Below are 21,993 nucleotides of genomic sequence, written 5' to 3'. Positions count from 1 at the left end.
ATAGTCTGAAGTCTGGGAGCCTGATTCCTCCAGCTCCATTTTTCTTTCTCAAGATTGCTTTGGCTATTCGGGGTCTTTTGTGTTTCCATACAAATTGTGAAATTTTTTGTTCTAGTTCTGTGGAAAATGCCAGTGGTAGTTTGATAGGGATTGCATTGAATCTGTAGATTGCTTTGGGTAGTAGAGTCACTTTCACAATGTTGATTCTTCCAGTCCAAGAACATGGTATATCTCTCCATCTATTTGTATCATCTTTAATTTCTTTCATCAGTGTCTTATAATTTTCTGCATACAGGTCTTTTTGTCGCCTCAGGTAGGTTTATTCCTAGGTATTTTATTCTTTTGTTGCAATGGTAAATGGGAGTGTTTCCCTAATTTCTCTTTCAGATTTTTCAACATTAGTGTATAGGAATGCAAGAGATTTCTGTGCATTAATTTTGTATCCTGCTACTTTACCAAATTCATTGATTAGCTCTAGTAGTTTTCCGGTAGCATCTTTCAGATTCTCTCTGTATAGTATCATGTCATCTGCAAACAGTGACAGCTTTACTTTACCGATTTGGATTCCTTTTATTTCTTTTTCTTCTCTGATTGCTGTGGCTAAAACTTCCAAAACTATGTTAAATAATAGTGGTGAGAGTGGGAAATCTTGTCTTGTTCCTGACCTTAGTGGAAATGCTTTCAGTTTTTTGCCATTGAGGATGATGTTGGCTGTGGGCTTTTCATATATGGCCTTTATTATGTTGAGGAAAGTTCCCTCTATGCCTACTTTCTGGAGGGTTTTTATCATAAATGGGTGTTGAATTTTGTCGAAAGCTTTCTCTGCATCTATTGAGATGATCATATGGTTTTTCTCCTTCAGTTTTTTAATATGGTGTATCACATTGATTGATTTGCGTATATTGAAGAAACCTTGCATTCCTGGGATAAACCCCACTTGATCATGGTGTAGGATCCTTTTTTTTTTTGGTGGTATGCGGGCCCCTCACTGTTGTGGCCTCTCCCGTTGCGGAGCACAGGCTCCAGACGCGCAGGCTCAGCGGCCATGGCTCACGGGCCCAGCTGCCCCGCGGCATGTGGGATCCTCCCGGACCGGGGCACGAACCCGTGTCCCCTGCATCAGCAGGCGGACTCTCAACCACTGCGCCACCAGGGAAGCCCGTAGGATCCTTTAATGTGCTGTTGGATTCTATTTGCTAGTATTTTGTTGAGGACTTTTACATCTATGTTCATCAGTGATATTAGCCTGTTGTTTTCTTTCTTTGTGACATCTTTGTCTGGTTTTGGTGATGTGTCCCTAGGTCTGAAGTGGGTTTCTTGTAGACAGCATATATATGGGTCTTGTTTTTGTATCCATTCAGCTAGTCTATGTCTTTTGGTTGGAGCATTTAATCCATTTACATTTAAGGTAATTATCGATATGTATGTTCCTATTACCATTTTCTTAATTGTTTGGGGTTTGTTATTGTAGGTCTTTTTCTTCTCTTGTGTTTCCTGCCTAGAGAAGTTCCTTTAGTATTTGTTGTAAAGCTGGTTTAGTGGTGCTGAGTTCTCTTAGTTTTTGCTTGTCTGTAAAGGTTTTAATTTCTCCATCAAATCTGAATCCTTGCTGGGTAGCGTAATCTTGGTTGTAGGTTTTTCTCTTTCATCATTTTAAATATGTCCTGCCACTCCCTTCTGGCTTGCAGGTTTTCTGCTGAAAGATCAGCTGTTAACCTTATGGGGATTCCCTTGTATGTTTTTTGTTGTTTTTCCCTTGCTGCTTTTAGTATTTTTTCTTTGTATTTAATTTTTGATAGTTTGATTAATATGTGTCTTGGCGTTTTTCTCCTTGGATTTTTCCTATATGGAACTCTCTGTGCTTCCTGGACTTGATTAACTATTTCCTTTCCCATATTAGGGAAGTTTTCAACTATAATGTCTTCAAATATTTTCTCAGTACCTTTCTTTTTCTCTTCTTCTTCTAGGACCCCTATAATTCGAATGTTGGTGTGTTTAATGTTTTCCCAGAGGTCTCTGAGACTGTCCTCAGTTCTTTTCATTCTTTTTTCTTTATTCTGCTCTGCAGTAGTTATTTCCACTATTTTATCTTCCAGGTCACTTATCCGTTCTTCTGCCTCAGTTATTCTGCTTTCGATCCCTTCTAGAGAATTTTTAATTTCATTTATTGTGTTCTCATTGTTTGTTTGCTCTTTAGTTCTTCTAGGTCCTTGTTAAACGTTTCTTGTATTTTCTCCATTCTATTTCCAAGATGTTGGATCATCTTTACTATCATTATTCTGAATTGTTTTTCAGGTTGACTGCCTATTTCCTCTTCATGTGTTTCTTGCCTTTTGGGAGGTCTGAGGTCTTCTGCCAGCATTCAGTAGGTGTTCTGTAGGGGTTGTTCCACATGTAGATGTATTTCTGATGTATTTGTGGGGAGGAAGGTGATCTCCGCATCTTACTCTTCCGCCATCTTGAAGCTTCTCCCTCCGAATAATGTTTTAAGGCATGGAATTGTCTCAGTGTAGACGAGAGATATGTGTGTAAAACCATCAAAAGCATGAAAACAGCCCCACTCTGTACAAATGGACTGTATCAGAAATTAGAAAGATCAGAATTAATTTGCTTTCTTCTTCCCACCATTGCTTAGAAGATGGACTATCTATAATGCATCTCTGAAATAATGCTTTTTAAAAAAATCTTTCAGTGGTTTCTATCAACAAATAAGAAATATCGTTCTAGTCTTTCCTTATCTTGTAATTTTATTTTTGCCCTTATCTTTTAATTTGTCTCCTTGTATGCACTGTATTATTCATTCAACTTATCTTACTATTTATGTCCATGAAATTAATCTCTAATTTTTATTTTGTAGTTCAGGACAAATTCAGAAATTAAGTCAGAATTAGAATTCACTTCATGTGAAATGAATAAATGAAAATAAAATGTGTCTGAATAGGGAAGGCTAAATATTGTAAAAAAAAGTTGACATTCATAATCATTATAAATCTATTAGTATTCAATGAATTTCCAAACAATGCTCAATGTGACTATGGGGATAATTCACATCATAAAAAGATTTCAAAATTTTACCTGGAATAAATAATAAGCTTAGTATTGCAAAGAAAAGGTGAAAACAGAGAAATGAGAATGGAGCAGACAGAGTAATTATAAAATATTTTATTAAGCCCCAGTAATTCAAATATTTTAGTACATGTGAAAGAATAGACTAGCTAATCAATGAAATAGAATAAATCACTTAGAAACAAGTCTTAAAACATATGCTAATTTAATTTGTGATAAAGGAGTCACGTTTTATTAGCAGGGAAATATTGAATTGGTTCATAAATGATAATGGGACTATTAGAAAGCTACATACATGAGGAAAAAATGTCAGTTTAGATACTCACTCACCAAACAATAGATAACAAAATAATTTAAAATGGAATTAAATGTAAAAATTTGAACCAGGACTTTTGCTTCTACACCTGCATGATTTCATCACCACAAAGATCTCTCTAATGCTATCCCTTTGTAAGTCACATCCCTCCCCACTTGCTCTAGCCTCCATAACCCCTGGAGACCACTAATTTATTTTCCATTTCTATGATTTTGCCATTTCAAGAATGTTATATGAAAGGAATCACAGAGTATGACCTTTTGAAATTGCCTTTCTTTTCACTCAGTGTAATGTTTTGGAGATCCATCCAAGTTGTTGCCTGTATCAGTACTTTGTCCCTCTTCATTACTGACTAGTATTCCATAGTATGAATGTACCACAGGTAGTTTAACCTTTCACCTACTGATGGACGTTTTGGTTGTTTCCAATATTTGGAAATATTGCTTTCTTTTCCCCACCTTCCTGTGGGTTACTTGAACATTTTTTGAAATTTCATTTTGATTTATCTATAGTTTCTTTGCTTATACTCTTTGCATGATTTTTCAGTGTTTTAAAAAACACTGTGGGCAATTAGGAACCAAGATGGTGGAGTAGAAGGACGTGCTCTCAGTCCCTCTTGTGAGAACACTAGAATCACAACTAGCTGCTGGACACTCATCGACAGGAAGATACTGGAACTCACCAAAAAAATACCCCATATCTCCACATCCAAAAACAGAGGAGAAGCCACAATGAGATGGTAGGAGGGGCACAATCACAGTAAAATCAAATCCCATAACTGGTGGGTAGGTGACTCACAGACTGGAGAACACTTATACTATAGAAGTCCACCCACTGGAGTGAAGGATCTGAGCCCCACATCAGGATTCCGAACCTGGGGGTCCAGCAACGGGAGGAGGAATTCCTAGAGAATCAGACTTTGAAGGCTAGTGGGGTTTGGGTCCCCCCCCCCCCGGGGGTCCGACAATGGGAAGAGGAATTCCCAGAGAATCAGACTTTGAAGGCTAGTGGGATTTGATTGCAGGATTTTGACAGGACTGGGGGAAACAGAGACTCCACTCGTGGAGGGCACACACAAAGTAGTGTGCGTATTGGGACCCAGGGGAAGGAGCAGTGACCCCAGGGGAGACTGAACCAGACCTACCTGCTAGTGTTGGAGGGTCTCCTGCAGAGGTGGGTGGTGGCTGTGGCTCACCATGGGGATAAGGACACTGGCAGCAGAAGTTCTGGGAAGTACTCCTTTGGCCCTCCCAGAGTCTGCCATTAGCCCCACCAAAGAGCCCAGGTAGGCTCCAGTGTTGGGTTGCCTCAGGCCAAACAACCAACAGGGAGGGAACCAAGCCCCACCCATCAGCAGTCAAGCGGATTAAAGTTTTTCTGAGCTCTGCCCACCAGAGCAACAGCCAGCTCTATCCACCACCAGTCCCTCCCATCAGGAAACTTGCACAAGCCTCTTAGATAGCCACATACACCAGAGGGCAGACAGCAGAAGCAAGAAGAACTACAATCCTGCAGACTGTGGAACAAAAACCACATTCACAGAAAGATAGACAAGATGAAAAGGCAGAGGGCTATGTACCAGATGAAGGAACAAGATAAAACCCCAGAAAAACAACTAAATGAAGTGGAGATAGGCAACCTTCCAGAAAAAGAATTCATAATAATGACAGTGAAGATGATCCAGGACCTCAGAAAAAGAATGGAGGCAAAGATCGAGAAGATGCAAGAAATGTTTAACAAAGACCTAGAAGAATTAAGGAACAAACAAACAGAGATGAACAATACAGTAACTGAAATGAAAACTACACTAGAAGGAATCAATAGCAGAATAACTGAGGCAGAAGAACGGATAAGTGACCTGGAAGACAGAATGGTGGAATTCATTGCCATGTAGCAGAATAAAGAAAAAAGGAAGAAAAGAACTGAAGACAGCCTAAGAGACCTCTGGGACAACATTAAATGCAACAACATTTGCATTATAGGGGTCCCAGAAGGAGAAGAGACAGATAAAGGACCCAAGAAAATATTTGAAGAGGTTATAGTCAAAAACTTCCCTAACATGGGAAAGGAAATAGCCACCCAAGTCCAGGAAGCACAGAGAGTCCCATACAGGATAGACCCAAGGAGAAATACGCTGAGACACACAGTAATTAAACTGACAAAAATTAAAGACAAAGAAAAATTACTGAAAGCAGCAAGGGAAAAACGACCAATAACGTACAAGGGAACTCCCATAAGGTTAACAGCTGATTTCTCAGCAGAAACTCTACAAGCCAGAAGGGAGTGGCATGATATACTTAAAGTGATGAAAGGGAAGAACCTACAACCAAGAAAAAACACTGTGGAGAATGGATATGTATTTCAGAAGGGAAATATAACATTGATAAGGAACAAAAGAAAAGTTGTAAATGTCATAAATTTATTCGACACACATATTTCATGTACTTCCAATTCCCGTCCTTTCTTTCTCCCACTATCTTCTCTCCTGATAAGTCTTTGTTCTTCATTTCTGGAAAAGTTCATCTGATGAAGTTTGTAAGTTTCCATCTTCAAGCATTTCCATGTTCAGATTCTAAACAGTAGAAGAAAAGTTAGAACTATTAGGGAAATTCTGTGATCTAATAAAGGAATAATTTTTCATTTTTTAATTATAAATATTTGAACTTAATAAGTTTAATTATTTTTAACGATAAGGTTGTTCTCAGTTTTTTCATGTTTTAAAGTGGAAAGTGGAAGGTCTCACAGCAACTGTTGTATTGTCAAAGATGAACACTGTCAATCAGCCTAAAGGAAGGTCTTGTAGATCACATCTCTTGTGCTGTGTTATATGGATAATTTGTAGTGAACAGTTTCCTGACTTTAACTAGTATAAGTTTAGAAACATCCCAGAAAGGCCGTGGGTAATAAATATATCACCACTGAGTATAGAAACATAAACTAAATATTAGAAGATTTCCCTTTTATATGTGGCAAATTCCTGGATTCATCTTCAAACAAGTCAACCCAGATACCAGTAATTATATTTTACTTGCATTTTTTTCTACTGTGAAATTCTATAATACATTTGAGATAGTTCAATTCCTAAATGATTTACCAAGGAATTTTATAATATGGTAAGGATATGCTCAAGAAGCAGCTTTACACAGACAACACATATTTTATTTATTTTCTTTTTGTTGGCATTAGATTTTACTGTTTATACTTTACCAGCACTGCAGGGAACACTGTACTCTTCAATGGTGAATTCCTCTGAAATGCAAAAATGATGAGACAGAGTGAAGACATTCAGTAATAGGCACATGAATGGTTAATTGTAAATAAAGTGTGTAAGCTACGAAAGAAAGTATAAAGGACAGTTACAGAGCCAATAAAAGGACTTACTTCTGTACTAAGCCTTTTGGGATTGGTTAGTGAGGAGCAAGAGAAAATTGGGCTTGGACATAAAGTTGAGGGGCAGATTTCACAAATGGATAACTGTCTTTCTATAGGACACTGTATAGCCCTTTTTCACAACTATGTTTTTCTTACTGGAGTTGTACGTTCCTCTCTGAACCTTTTCTTTTCTAAGAAAGAGTAAAGTTTGAACACTACCAGCATGCTAAAATGCTGGTAAGTTTCTACTTCAAAGTCATGAGCAAATGGAAGAATTTCCTGACATATTATACAAAGTTTCCCAAAATTTGTGAAACTATCTGAGGCCCAAATCAAAAATAGAACAAATTTTGGGTCTCATATCACACATTTTTAGTTATTGCCACCCTTCTTTTCTTTCTGGAATAATTCAGTCCAGAAAAAACAACATCATAGGGGAATTTAGAAAAAATTGATCCCCTTATTGCTTTATGATCAATTTATAAGAATGATTCTAATACTTGTTTGTGGGCATAAGACAGATTAATATATAGGAATATGCTTATCCTGTGATCATAAACTCAACTCTTTCTTCCAGTGAAAGACTGTGGAGTGTTCTTTCAGTTCAGGTGACCCTGTCCTAGTTAGTCATCTTTTTCCTTTCAAGGCTCAGCATGTCTGAATCCCACTCACCTGTCTCATAATAATCATAGGCCTTTACGGTAGCTGGTTTTAAATTCTTTATTGGGATGTTTTGTTCCACTGAGAAGGAGAAACTCAAGCTTTGATGGGTTAGCTGGAGAGACAGGAAAACTGAATTGAAATCAAAGATTAACTCAGTTACTCTTTTCTTAAGATAGTATCAAACCCTGTACTTATGCTGTCCTCTGCACCAAAACCTGTGGAAAGAACGAGAGGTTTTAAGACTTGCATAATACACTCAATGACAGATAAAAGAAGGGCAAAAAGACGATTCTATGGACAGTCAAATGTAGTAAATTGAGCTTTGTTGACCTGGCCCAGCTTCGTTTCCCTCTGTAGCTATTTTCTTTCCCCACGATTCATAAATGCTATACCAGGGAGTTTTATAATATGATAAGTTGTGTAGGTGAAATACACTCTTTGGAACCTGGGTTGGTTTGTTAGAATCTGTAGTGGTTCTCCCAGATCTAGCAGAATCACAGAGAATCTTACCTCTTCAAAGTAAATCAGGACGTGGTTGGTGCTCACTTCAGTCCTTTGAATCTGAGGCCTTTCTTGTAGCTGTTGACCAAGAGGAAAGGCCAAAGATATGGGATGAGGAACTTTCAGGCTGAGGCAGTTTTCAGGTATTTATGTTCTAAATGGTTTCTCAAAGACATCCAAACACTAATTTTGATTTCTTCAAGAATAATAGTAATAATAATAAAAATAATAAAAGTAGTATTTATTAAACCCTCCTTATCTATCTATCTATCTGTCTGTCTATCTATCATCTATTTAGAGAGGGAATTATCTTCCAACTATATAAAAGAAAGAGAATATATGTATATGCTTATATATGATATAGTCTCCCTTTTTCTTTTTGTACATAGTTGGAAGATAATTCAATGCACTACACATTCCTAGAAGTCTCAGGGCCTGCTGGAACATTATTAACCATGTTTATGATATATATCTTATAGTTGAGACCACATAGCTAGGATGCCCACTTTTAAAATGATGGAAACACACACTAGAGAAACAAGTTTGAGGGAATAAACCTCTTGGAGAACTGAATCAACAAAATAAAATTGACAGCATTTGCCATGACTTTGCTATCTGTAAGAAACAGGGTTTACCTTTTTCACTGATGCTTTCACAGGTATGAAGCCTGATACCATCTTCACATCAACAATGACCATGTTGGAGCTGGGTCGTTCCCCAGTATAACTATGAAGTCAAGGCATAGGGACAAGGCAGTCAAACAAAAATCTTTGGAATTCATTCAAGACAGAAGTCTCTCCTCTTTTATTTCTACCGTTCCTTATCCCTGGCTACCACTCAGCTTTGCCATCTACTCTATTTTCTTCTGCTCTAGTTGTTTGGAAAACTCATTATGAATGCATACTCGGCAGGTGTGGAAACATCATGTTCTCAATGTTAAGGCTTTTCAGTAAGAGTGAAGAAAATTTTCTTTTAAATAACCATTGCAAGAATTTCTTGTTTATTATGTATGACCTTGGACAGTGAAGATCCCCTGCACAAGAAAATCTATTTCACCATATTCTACAAAATGTCTCATAGTGGTTTAGGATTTACCTAATGTTGATGAGAATCTGGACTTTGCTGTGAGCATTGACTCCATCACAATTCTTGGGGAGAGTATCAACTTTCAGAGTAAAGGGAGATTTTCCTTCTTTCTTGGGCAGGATATTATATCTCAGGGATGTCTAAAACAAATTGAAAAAAAATCCTTTATTTTTACACTCAAATAGTCTATCTCTTCTACGTGATTTATACCTCCCCTTAGGACATGTTTCTTTTTCTATTTTGAAGTTCAAATCGAATTCTTGAGACTTGTTCTCCCATTTGTGGCATCCCCTGAACCCTGGCAGTCTCACCTGGAGGTACACACATCCCGACCCTGACACTGCCATGCTGTACTCCCCTGGAACCTCTGGCAAAGCGACCTCCTGCAGCAATAGGCGATTGCCTTCATCTACTTGGAATTCTTCAGAGAAGGTCTCTGAAGACTTGATGGTGACTGTAGCTGCTTTCTCCCTTTTAGTGAAAGTTGCTGCTCCATACTTGGAGAGCGCTTGGAGAGCTACCACTGTATCCTGAAAAAAGATGGGTTCAGAAAGCACAGGAGAGGAAGGTAACAAAATCATACCAGATGTAAACGATATCAACACTGTTCTCAGAGTTATTTAGTCATAAACACAGTTCATTAACTGAATTTCAAGTCAATTCAGACCTGGTTATTAATCATGAACTATTCTAGGAACTTTGGGGGAAATGAAGTTTCCTTGTTCAAGTAGTTTACAGTGTACATATGGGAATAAGACTCAAATATTTGACGTAGAGGATATTTCAATAATTATAAATTTATATAACAACATTTGTTGGAAAAATTCAGAGAATGGAGAATAAATTGGAGCTATAGCATAATAAGAAAATGCTGTGAAGAAGGTGAGAAATAAGATTATCTCTGAATAATGAGAAAGGTTTATAAAGACAGAAGAGAGGCATCAGGCAGTACCAGGGAGGGAAATGTTGTTGTAGTAAAGACATGGACAAGAGTGAGCCAATTCCAGAAAAAGAGAAGGGATCAGCCTTTTGGCCATGCCACGCAGCATGAGGGATCTTAGTTCCTTGACCAGGGACCGAAGCTGCACCCCCTGCAGTGGAAGCATGGAGTCTTAACCACTGGACCACCAGGGAAGTCCCCAAGGGAAATAATCTTATGAAAACATTGCTTTAGAAAGGTTGATGGACTTTATGGATGAAGATCCACTAAGGAGAGAAAACATGAGAGATTGTGCAGAGGACAGAGAAATAATCCATATAAAATAATGAGGCTGGAACCTTTCTGGTGATGGAGGAATAGACAAAGGATAAATTAGAAACATTATTCAATTATTCAACTCCTAGAATGTGGTTGTGTCTACATGGGTATTAGTATATTTATTTTTCTTCCTAGAGTCTCTTCACAGACCTGAGTGGAGGAGAAGCCCCCCCTGGGGTTTTGTTGCTTGGTGATCCATTTCACAATCCGTGTAGCCACAGACAGGTCTTCTGAAGATGGGGCAGGCTGCGCAGTAAGATAGGCAAGGAGAGTGTAAGCTGTCATCTCCACTTCAACAGAAGGAGCCCGGGGTTGATAATAGAGTGCATTAACTTCTTGAGGTTTCCCAGGACGTTGCCAGTGGATTGAGTCCTCTTTGAGATAAAAAAGGATACAATCTTAAGCTTAGAGAACATTTTCAAAACCTAATTCATGAATGATCATTATAATTAGAGCTCACCTAGTGAATGGACATACATGAAGTGACAGTATTAAATAACCACCAATCAAGCTAATCTTTGCCATGAAAGTAAATTGAGGTTCTAGCAAATCACATTGTGTCTTTGTGTCTGTTACATACTTGTCTGATATTAGAAGCTGGGCTGTTTAAAGTCTATAACGTGTGAATTGATAAAATGATCCATGTCACCCAGAGAACTTAAGTGTTAGGTCAATAAATCATCATCATCATCTTCTTATAATAATATAATGGATAGAATATAATATAAGCATGATATGTGTGAATTTAATAGGTCCTCTCCCTTTGATCACTGGTGATTTTTGGAAGTCACTTTTGCAGTAGCAGCTCTTACCTTCTTTTACAGCCTCTTTGTCTAGTGATTCAAGCAGCTCACTTCGTTTGGCCTGGTTTCCTGCTAGAGCAAAGGCATAGGCCAATAATGCCTTGGTATAGACAAGACTTCCTTGGGCCTCTGAAGTAGACTCCCAGGCCCTTTCCAGGCAGAATAGGGCACTGCGGACAACTGGGTGCTATAAAGAAGATGGACCTTAAGATAGAACCGGGCTAATGAACTGTCTCCAGGGTAACCCTAGATACAATGCCCCGATGTGCCTGTGCAACATCACAGTCTGACCAGAGGGTAATTTTCTTTGCAGCTTCCCAAAGGATCTGTCATCCTTTATGCTCTAGTGAAATATACTAATATTAAATAACATGAAAATCACAACTCATTTTCCTCAGAGATTCCTAGTTCCATGAGTTTTATTCCTTACATTTGTGAGGGAGGTCCAGGGAGTGTGGTAGTACGTACAGTGACAGGCAGTGGCATCTCCAGCAGAGCAATGGTGATGTAGGCAGAGAGCGTCACCTCATCGTCTACCCCACCCTGTAAGGATCAGAGGCAGAGACACTCAAACACTCCAGTATTCATCAGCCAGAATCAGCTAACTCTAATTTTCCCCTTGGCCATCTTCACTAGAAAGCATCTCCTTGGGCAGTATTATTGATTTTTCCCCTTCCTCCTTCACCCTAAAATTCTTAAATCTGTCCCAAATCACTTTCCCTCACTTTTATTAATGTATTGGAGATTTGGGGGCATGCTATTTTCTTTCAATACAAACAACTAATTTATTGCTAGGTTTCAGAAGATTTAGAGTCTACTTTCCTTCTCAGAGCTATGTCACCAGGACTTGAGGAATCAATAGGAGCATTGTAGCTCCTACATGTCACTGTCCTCAGGGCCCAGAACAAATTTAAAGGCATCACCTTAATAGCATTGTTTAACAATGATCCAGAACGCTGGAAACAACCATTTTCCTTTTGCTTCTGTGAGAGCCAGGTAAGGGAGTTCATGATGTGCGAGTCCTCCACAAAGATGTATGACTGGGCTTGAGCGAAGGACTTGAATACAAATGCAGTTAGCCTGTCCAGCAAGGAAGAGATGGAGACCTGAGGACCATCTCACTTTTAAAGCTCACTGTGTGCAGTTGCCTCCAGGTAGCTTCACAGTTCCGTGGAGAAAATTGGTGGCAAAACGATACTTGAATACTGAATATACTCTTATTTGTCCAGCAAACTTCTGAATCTGTTTTAAAATCTCTCAACTTGATGGGTTTCTCCAGAGTCGATACTTTTCACTTTTTTTTTCTCATAAAATGTTTGTGAAATGTGTAAAATGTGGTGCCTTCCCACCACCAAAATTGCCATTTTCTGAATGATTTTACTACATCACAGTCTCTTTCTGTCCTTCCCCTCCTCTCCTCCCTTAATGCAGAAGCTTCCTCCTCTATCATTTCACATTATGACTTCTTCTGCCTTCTATTTCCGTTTTGGGGGATCCTTACTTTACTGCTATTTACTATACTGTCAGAACAGTGAGCTTTCATAGATGCAATGGTGAGATCCTCCACTAGTGATGACACATACAGGAGTTTTTAAAGGATAACAAAATGGGCAGAAGACCTAAATAGACATTTCCCCAAAGAAGATAAACTGATTGACAACAAACACATGAAAGAATGCTCAACATTACTTACTGATCATTAGAGAAATGCAAATCAAAACTACAATGAGTTATCACCTCACACCGGTCAGAATGGCCATCACCAAAAAATCTACAAACAGGGCTTCCTTGGTGGCGCAGTGGTTGAGAGTCTGCCTGCCGATGCAGCGGACATGGGTTCGCGCCCCGGTCCGGGGAGATCCCACATACCGTGAAGTGGCTAGGCCCGTGAGCCGTGGCCACTGAGCCTGCGCGTCCAGAGCCTGTGCTCCGCAACGGGAGAGGCCACAACAGTGAGAGGCCTGCATACCGCCAAAAAAAAAAAAAAAAAAAAACTACAAACAATAAATGCTGGGGAGGGTTTAGAGAAAAGGGAACCCCCTTGCACTGTTGGGAGGAATGTAAATTGATCCAGCCACTATGGAGGACAGTATGGAGGTTCCTTAAAAAGCTAAAAATAGAACTACCATACAATGCAGCTATCCCACTACTGGGCATATACCCTCAGAAAACCATAATTCAAAGAGAATCATGTACCACATTGTTCACTGCAGCTTTATTTACAATAGCCAGGACATGGAAGCAATCTAAGTGCCCATCGACAGATAAATGCATAAAGAGGATGTGGCACATATATACAATGGAATATTACTCAGCCATAAAAAGAAATGAAATTGAGTTATTTGTAGTGAGGTGGATGGACCTAGAGTCTGTCATACAGAGTGAAGTAAGTCAGAAAGAGAAAAACAAATAATGTATGCTAACACATATATATGGAATCTAAAAAAAAAAAAAGGCTCTGAAGAACCTAGGGGCAGGACAGGAATAAAGACACAGATGTAGAGAATGGACCTGGGGACACAGGGAGTGGGAAGGGTAAGCTGGGATGAAGTGAGAGAGTGGCATGGACATATATACACTACCAAATGTAAAATAGATAGCTAGTGGGAAGCAGCCGCATAGCACAGGGAGATCAGCTCAGTGCTTTGTGACCACCTAGAGGGGTGGGATAGGGAGGATGGGAGGGAGACTCAAGAGGGAGGAGATATGGGGATATCTCATACATGTATAGTTGATTCACTTTGTTATAAAGCAGAAACTAACACACCATTGTAAAGCAATTATACTCCAATTAAGAAAAAAAAAGGATAACAAATTTCTATGCATGAACTCCAGGTATCAGAGAATAGCTATTTCCAGAATTCTGAAATACTGTGGATCTACAGAGAGCATATGGAAATAATTATCTTACCAAGTGTTTCCCTGACTTCTACTATGACGATCCCCAAAGGTGCTGTAAGAACCATCGCTGTGCTTATAATTCAACTGTCTTTGGTAACCTGAAGAGGAAGTTTGCATAGATTTATGAAATAGCAGAGACATTGGAGAATGAATCAGGGTTTTCCTCAAAACTTGTTGAGGTGTCACAGGGAAACTACTATGTTACTACAAAGTCTCCAAGACTTGATGATGCCATCGAATTTCCTGGTTGTATAGTGGGACAACTTGTTGGATATCACAGCAACAATAATTATTAAATCTTAATCAAAGGGATGTTGACTTGAGTTCACTGGAGGAGATATTTAGGGAATCAGTTAATGTTTTTCCTTTTGGGGTAATCTCTCACCACTGATGAGGTGGCTGATGGCTTTGGACTTGATCTTCTCTGTCAGCAGTCCTGTCTCATCCAGATAGTTCAGAACATAGATGTTAGGGGCAAAAAGGACCATATTCTGCTCTCCACAACCATAGGGCATCTGGAGAAGATTCTGAAGATTTTGCATTGCAGAGCCTAGTATATCACCTGGGGAATGAAAGATATAAAAAAAAAAAATCAGAGGAACTCAGAGCTGATTTACGTTGGGATAAGAAGATAGATTACTAACTAAGTGAGAAGTCAAATCATATATAAAGGGGAGGAAAAGAAAGCATAAGAAGTGAAGGAAAACAAGAAATAGAAAGGAAAGAGAAATGGGGGAACAATAAAGTAGATAGTTCAAGGATGGAAAAAATAGGAAAAAATCTGAACGGTTGGATACATCTTTCTATGAGCCACAAATCTGGTAAAAAACAATTAATTTTAAATTAAATTAGTCTCTTGAAGATGAGGGCACAAAGAGATGGCCCTTTTTACTTTTTAGAGTGTATCAATGTATAAGACGTAGCACAACATCTATTCAACAGTGCAGTCCTTAGCTTCGTGCTCTTTCTCTCAATCCAACGCCTAGACTCAGGGACTTCATTAGTAAGGGATGGTGAGGCCCCATGCACTAGAATTACGGGGATGGACAGCTGCTTCTTTCAGGCTGGGAGACTCACCCAAAACTGAATGTGTTGCCCTGGCAGAGCCTTCAACCACATTTGAAGGAAGTTTTAGTGACAACTTTTCAGGTTCTCCAGTTTCTAATGAAACAAGACAAATATATATAAGGGAGAGAAAAATGAGAGAACGTTCTAGATTTATTTGAATTTTTTTCATCTATATGATCAAGATCCAACATCTCATTTCTCTTGGTCATTATATAATCTCTTTGATGCAATCCAAGTTTCTCCTAAAGCCACAATTCATCTCACAGTAAAGTTCATATTAATCATATATATTTGTGTTAAATTTCTATAGATTTCCTTATAAGCGTATACCTTATGCTATATTTATTTCTTTCTCTTCATTGTTTATGTTAATTTCTACTACAGCTGGTGGTTGTAAAAAAATCATATTCACCCCATAAATATGTATTAAGTGCATGCTATGTACCAGATTCCGTTTTAAGTGCAATGATATTGCAATTTTCAAAAGAAATTTCCCGACATCCTAGAGTTTTCATTTTGATGGGAGTAATAAAATAACAAATAAATATTTAGTGTGATAGATACCGGTAAGTTCTACAGAAAAAAATAAAGCAGAATAAGTGCTTATATGGGTGAGCTAGTGAGGCAAAGGCAAATCAGGAAGTGCAGGATGTGGGGAGAATGTTCCCAATGATAAAGCTCATTGATTAAAAAATCATAGGTGGCTGACACTAAGTAAGTCAGGGAGTAAAATTTATAGATATCTAGGGGAAGAGACTTGCAGGAAGAAGGAACAAAATGTGAAAAGACTCCAGAGATTAGAGCATGCTGGGTGTGTTCTAAAATCAGATTAGAGGAGCAGCGTGAGTAGGGGAGAGGGTAACAGGATATGAAGTCATGAGGATAGAAAGGCTTTGTAGGTGATGCTGGAGACGTAGTCTTTAACTTTGAGGGATATGGGAGACTCATGGAAAACTTTGAACAGAGGAGGGGCATGATCTGAAATATGCTTTAAATGATCCCTCTTGTTGTATAGGAACAGGGGCAGATGACCAGGAGTCCAGTTAGGAGGGGACTGAGTTGGTCCAAGAGAGGAAGGTCTAGAGTAAGAGTGGACATGATGAGAAGTGGACACATTTCAGATATATTTAAAGGTTCAAACAGCTAGATTAGGGAATGGATTGGGTGTGGAGTAGAAGAGAAAGGACATAATAATGGATGACTCCAAAATTTTTTATCTCCAGCAAGTAGAAGAATGGAATTTCCATCATCTGAGATGGAGAAAATTGTAGGAGGAGCAGGCTTATGGGGACTAAGCAGAGGTTCAGTTTTGAACATGCTAGTTTTGAGATACCTCTTAGACCTCCAGGCTTAGAAATGTAGATGATAAGTGAGCAGCTGAATACATGAATCTGAGTTTAGGAAAGAGGTGTGGACCAAAGATGTACATTTTGTGGTCTCTGGTACAAAGTTGTTATTGAAGTTCTGTGACTAGATGAGATTATCAGGGGATACTTATATAGAGAAGAGAAGAGATCTGCAGACTGAGCGCTGTTCTCTAGATGATTTTAGATAGTGCAGAGTTGAATATTTTAATACTAATTTTTTAATGACTGTGTGAATATTTAAATGGTAGTTTTAAGTATAATAGAAAAAGATTGGTTTTCTGTTTATGTTAATGACCTAAAGTTCTTCTTAAAATAACTTGTTTAAATAAAAACATGAGTACACTTCAACTATTAACAGAATAACCAATAGTACTAGTGCCACAGAGATATTTCAATAGTTTGAAAATTGTGCTGGAAGAAGTTTGGGAAGCACAGGTGTATTGGAAAGAATCCTGTCCTATAGTCATCAGCTTTAGTCTTCATTATTAGCCAAGAGCTTTTAGGTGAGTCTCTTAACTTCTCTATGTCTTTATCAGGAAAAGATTGTTCTCCATCAAATGTCCTTTGATTTGCACATGGGATGGTATACTTGTTTCCTTTTTTTCCCCCCAGAGGAAACATGCCCCAAAGGGTATTTCACAACTATATACTTTGGCAAGTGGCTTAACAAAAGAATTTTATCTATTTTTTGACACTTACCTGAAGCACAAAGAAGTGTGTTGAAAGTTTCCTCCTTTTCTATTCCTTCAGGCTTTGTATTGAAAGAAAAAAAAACCAAAAAGAAAAGTGATAGTGAATGTAGATAGTGATAGAGAAAAAGCGATCACTTTAGGAGAAAAACTGTTAGTGAAAACTTGAGTTGTGGACATATTCATATTCTTGGGAATGAAATGTCACTGTCACATACCTATTAGATAATGTGATTTACATAATAAGGCCTCTGAGACTCAGAGAAAGTAGACCCGCATACCTCAACAAATAAGGGCTTGACTACAGTGTCCTTCTGTCCAAGTGCTGGGACGTGGGGCACCTCATTGTCACACAGTTCCGGAGACTGCAGGGCTTCTGCAGTAGCTGTGAAATTCACCTTTCCTGGGGAATAAGATTCTTAAGAAGTTAAACAGTGATTCTATATTGAATGGTTTCTTCTTTTTAAGCCTCTCCAATATTTATAATGGTTTTCTTTCAATCGATCATTGTCAAAGGAGGAGAAAAAAACATGCATCTGAGTGAGATTGGAAAGCAAATCATTACAACATAAGAAGTAGGATCTGTGAACAACTTTACCACTCACCCAGTGACTTTGGGGTAACAGCCCAGGACACAGTTTTCTGCTTATTTCCACAGACACAGTGAGATTCTTCATTCTTTTCTACTGGGATGGCCAAGAAGGCAGGAGAGACCTCCAGCTGCACGCTGACCTGTCCCCCATTCCCACCCACAAATTTGAGAAGGAACACAGGCAAAGGGTCAGTAACAGGGGGAAGAAGCTTAAAGGGACAATGCATACTAATTGAGAGGCTTTGAGAAACCGTTCAAACAAGGTAAATCCTGTCAAATATTTTGTAGTTTAGATGTTTGCCATTAGGACTTTGAAGAACTGACAGGAATCAGGATAAATACTCAGGATTTAGGCTTCTGCCAACACAAGGAAGAGATATTTTCTTTAGTTAGAGTGAAAAAATAATCAGGGGGAAGTAATATCTGAATTTAGGAATACACAAATAATGCAGAGTCCTGAATAAATATAACCTTACCACCTCAGACCTGTTGGGGAGCTTTGTTCTTAGTACTTATTCCATTCTAAAATTAGGCTACATCATGTTCAATTATGACTTACTAGGAGATTACCTGGGAAATCTAGGTAATGAACGGTGATTTTGTTCCTTCCTTCTACTTTTGCTTACGTGGAGAAGTGCCCTTACCCGAATGCAATGGGACACATAGCTGAATGCAGTGGCTTTGAGTGTGAAGGCTTCTCCTCGAACCACAGAGTAGGGAAGAGTGAGTTCCAGGAAGAAGGGCTGGAAGGCTGTAAGAGAGACGGTGGGGGAGAGGCCAAGCCCTGCTGTTCCAGACAAGCAGAGTGCGCCAGCCTTCCACTCCGTGATGGTGTCAGGGACCTTCACTGCCAACTCACTTCTACCCGATATGCTAGGGAGGGGAAAAAGAGGAGGAGTGTCAATGAGTCCCTTCTATAGCAAGCACCACAGCTGATCCTAGAGCATGAAAACTTAGTGTGCTAAATGTTAAACTTGATACAAGGTTTGGTGTTCATAATGAGGTCTCTGAAAGTTTTTTTTTTTTTTTTCTTTTTAGGGTCGAGGGTAGCTTCCTACTTTCTGTTATTTTAAGTATCTCAGGACCAAATTAGAAAAAGAAGATTGGATTGTTTAGCTATGAGATAAATGAACTGTGAATCTAAATAACTACCAGAAAAGAGTGGAGCAGAACGGAAAGGATCAGGAACCAATGATCACACCAGAATTATAGAGGAGGATTCAAATCCTTTTATGAACTAAATTCTGGGCAACACACAACTTACTCGAGTGCCACCAAGTCCCAGATCCAGGTCTCAGGGAAATACTTCCGGACTGTCTCTTTCACTTCCACAGCTGGAGAGTTTTCTCTCCCTACCATTGGATAAACTATCCCTGAATTTCCACGTGCTAGAGCAGAGCCTTCTGGGCCCATTGGACCCACTTGACCTGTCGAGAGAAAACACGCAGGGCCCAACATAAGCCTCAATTTTATCAATTTCTTACAGCTGTCTTATTTATCAAGTAGAATAAGGTCATATGCTCAGGGAATGTTTATTATTAGAACAATTTAACCTACCGGCTTCTTACTTTGTTCACTCATCTACGTGTCCTATTGGAAGGCTAAATCCTATTGCTTCATCAAATGGTTTAAAGGTAACTGTATTTTTCTCTAGAAGTGAAAACAAATGTAGCTCTCCCTAAGCTGAGTTTTCAACTGGTGAAGGCAAAAATAAAGAGTAATTTAAAACGACAAATACTGCTTATACCCTGACGGGAGGATCATGTGTTCTCCATTTGCAGTGAGAATCAAACAAGAGGAATTCATAGTAGCTACAGCAAGAGGATTTCAGGAATTTTTTTTAACAGTTAATAAGATATGAAGACATAAACAATGATATAGTAAAGTATGGGTTATAGACAACAGAGACTCAATAAAGGACAGAAAATAAACTTTAGATTGGCCAGAAAAGACTTTACAAAGCAGAACTTAAGAAGACCATGAAAGGATGAGAATCACAGGGGAATGAGGAAGGCATTCCAAGGAAACAGCTACACATGTATGTACACAGAGGTCAGAAGCAATGCTCCAAAGGGATAACAAAAAACCCCTCAGGAGCAGAATGTCTATCTCGGGGCAGGGTGGGGGCATTTAACATAGCTGAGTAAATAGTAGGTGTAATTATATAATAAAACACCATGAAGGTTAGGACAAATAAATTAGATCTGTTAAGGAGGCAGGAGTTAGGTTGATTTTTAAAAGTGATAAAAGCAAATATACTCCAATAAAAATTAATTTTTAAAAAAAGTGACCTGCCAGAGATCAGAAGACATATAAAGATAGTATGTATAAATATATAAATATAAACATACATAAAATAATAGCATTGAACATGCTCTTTTAAAACCTTAAATATGATGACCTATGAATTCTGGAAGTAGCGATTATGTCTGAGAAATAAGTGACATGACAGAAGCAATGTTGAAGGGTGATGCGCCTTTCACGGTACAGAGGCTGGATTGAAGTGGAGAAAGACGGAAGGCAAGGAAGGTAAATTATAGTGGCTTTTTAGTACTTTGGTTATGAAACAATGAAGGACAGGACTAAGATGTTGTAACTGAACAGGAAAAGGAAAGAATGGATAGGTGATGAATACCAAATGTAAAATTTGTCTAGAGTGTTACAGAATATCTGTGATAAGAATGTAATGATGGTAGTTTGTTTTCAGGTTTTTCTGGATCATTCCACCTACATGTTTTCACTTAAGATTGAAAAGAAAATAATACAGTTGGTATTAAGAGGGATGAGAAAATAAAGTAATAATAATGTTTTTTAGTTTTTTTAACCAAAAAGCACTGTTATATGGAATCATGATTATGTTTTTTTAAATTTATGCTCATGATACCTCAGTGACTTTGGTGTTGTCATTCTGACTTTCAACTGAGCCTCAAAAATGTTAAATGAGTCTGCAAATTTTTTTTTTTTTTTTTTGCCACACCACGTGGCATGTGGGATCCTTAGTTCCCCAACCAGAGATCGAACCTGTGTCCCCTTCAGTGGAAGCACAGAGTCTTAATCACTGGACAGCCAGGAAAGTCCCTGAGTCTGCAAATTTTCAAAGTTATATGTGTCATACCAGCTAAAGGTATGATGAAAACTTGTTTTTCTTTTTACTACACGAATTTGCTTCTGTGGAGGGAATATTCTTATTCATTCCTCTACTTTCATAACTTTACTCTTTGTCTTCCTAGGCAAATAATTTCTTCTGTATTAAATGTGTTTAATTTATTTTTGAAAGTCACTTTATACCACCAAATTTCTTATTACAAAATGGATTAGTAGCCATCCCAGCATGCCTCTAGACACTTCTCTAGGCCTGTTAGCAGCAGAAAAGAAAATAGTCAGAGCTAGAATCTTTTCAACTTTTCCTCTTTTCTAGGTGTACCTGAGACACACAAAGAGACTAAGTATATACACCAAAAGCTGAATTATTCTATTTTGTTCAATATGTCAAAATCACTCTGATTTCCATAAAAGAATATGACAGAGGCAAATAATATCTATATAATCCTTCACATTTCTCAGCATCCCTTGCAGGTAGGGCAATGAGATGTATGCCACTTCCACTGCTGGCCATAAAAGTCATGTGCAAATCTATTCCTTCTTCCCCGTGGTAGTAACCTTGAAAGGCATATTGGAGATGGAGTCACAAGATGAAAGCCCAATGAACCTCCCTGACAATGACTGGTCAGGAGGTGTTCTGAACAGCTACTGGACTCACAAGCAGTGTTTGTGAAAGGAAAAAATAAACTATTATATACTTAGCCTCTGAGACATGAGGGTTTGTTTGTTACTGCAATATAATTTATCTTACCCTGACTAATTTGGTATTGAAGCCACAGTGGGTAAAGAGGATTTAAAGGACCAAGACTACTGAAGACTGTGACAAAAAAGTATTTGATTTGGATGAGAGACAGAGAGAGAGAGGGAAAGAAATAATAATGGCTTAAAAATTATTTTTTCTGGGGAAAAGTATTATATGAAGAAAATTTACCAAGAAGTTGCTGCAGAGTTACAACATTCAGTACTTTAAAAAATGGCTTTTTATCCCAACCCAACGCAGCAAAGCATCACTTTTCTTCTATTATTTTAGCAGATAAATAATTCTCACCCTTACCTCTTACATAGATCATAGGTGCTCCTGGATATGGCTGAAGCAGCTGACAAAAATGTGGCTTGTGGATTTTTGAGTTGGTAAAAATATTTAATCCTACAGACTGGAAGAAAAATAATTATTAAAGCATACTGGCAATCCAGTCTGGAGACTAGAAT

General features: G+C 38.4%; 1 protein-coding gene across 1 annotated transcript in view; it reads right to left on the bottom strand.

The window, feature by feature from the left end:
- Positions 1–6,578: 6,578 nt before the first annotated feature.
- Positions 6,579–21,993, bottom strand: part of LOC103069153 (alpha-2-macroglobulin-like) — a 41,247-nt gene continuing 25,832 nt past the window's right edge. The window contains exons 17-35 of the mRNA XM_007469501.1: positions 21,839–21,938; positions 18,947–19,109; positions 18,327–18,555; positions 17,696–17,822; positions 17,372–17,493; positions 17,101–17,152; positions 15,044–15,127; positions 14,352–14,528; positions 13,977–14,064; positions 11,989–12,145; positions 11,534–11,608; positions 11,075–11,252; positions 10,413–10,636; positions 9,316–9,534; positions 9,014–9,144; positions 8,554–8,644; positions 7,928–7,996; positions 7,427–7,529; positions 6,579–6,631 (exon numbers count right to left, since the gene is read on the bottom strand). Coding sequence (XP_007469563.1) covers positions 6,579–6,631; positions 7,427–7,529; positions 7,928–7,996; positions 8,554–8,644; positions 9,014–9,144; positions 9,316–9,534; positions 10,413–10,636; positions 11,075–11,252; positions 11,534–11,608; positions 11,989–12,145; positions 13,977–14,064; positions 14,352–14,528; positions 15,044–15,127; positions 17,101–17,152; positions 17,372–17,493; positions 17,696–17,822; positions 18,327–18,555; positions 18,947–19,109; positions 21,839–21,938 — 2,442 coding nt within the window. The remainder of the gene's footprint in view (positions 6,632–7,426; positions 7,530–7,927; positions 7,997–8,553; positions 8,645–9,013; positions 9,145–9,315; positions 9,535–10,412; positions 10,637–11,074; positions 11,253–11,533; positions 11,609–11,988; positions 12,146–13,976; positions 14,065–14,351; positions 14,529–15,043; positions 15,128–17,100; positions 17,153–17,371; positions 17,494–17,695; positions 17,823–18,326; positions 18,556–18,946; positions 19,110–21,838; positions 21,939–21,993) is intronic.

Source organism: Lipotes vexillifer, unplaced genomic scaffold (genome assembly GCF_000442215.2).
Source record: "Lipotes vexillifer unplaced genomic scaffold, Lipotes_vexillifer_v1.1 scaffold395, whole genome shotgun sequence".
Lineage (NCBI taxonomy): Eukaryota > Metazoa > Chordata > Mammalia > Artiodactyla > Lipotidae > Lipotes > Lipotes vexillifer.
Note: the sequence above shows the minus strand (reverse complement) of the source record. Positions and strands in the feature narration are given on the sequence as shown.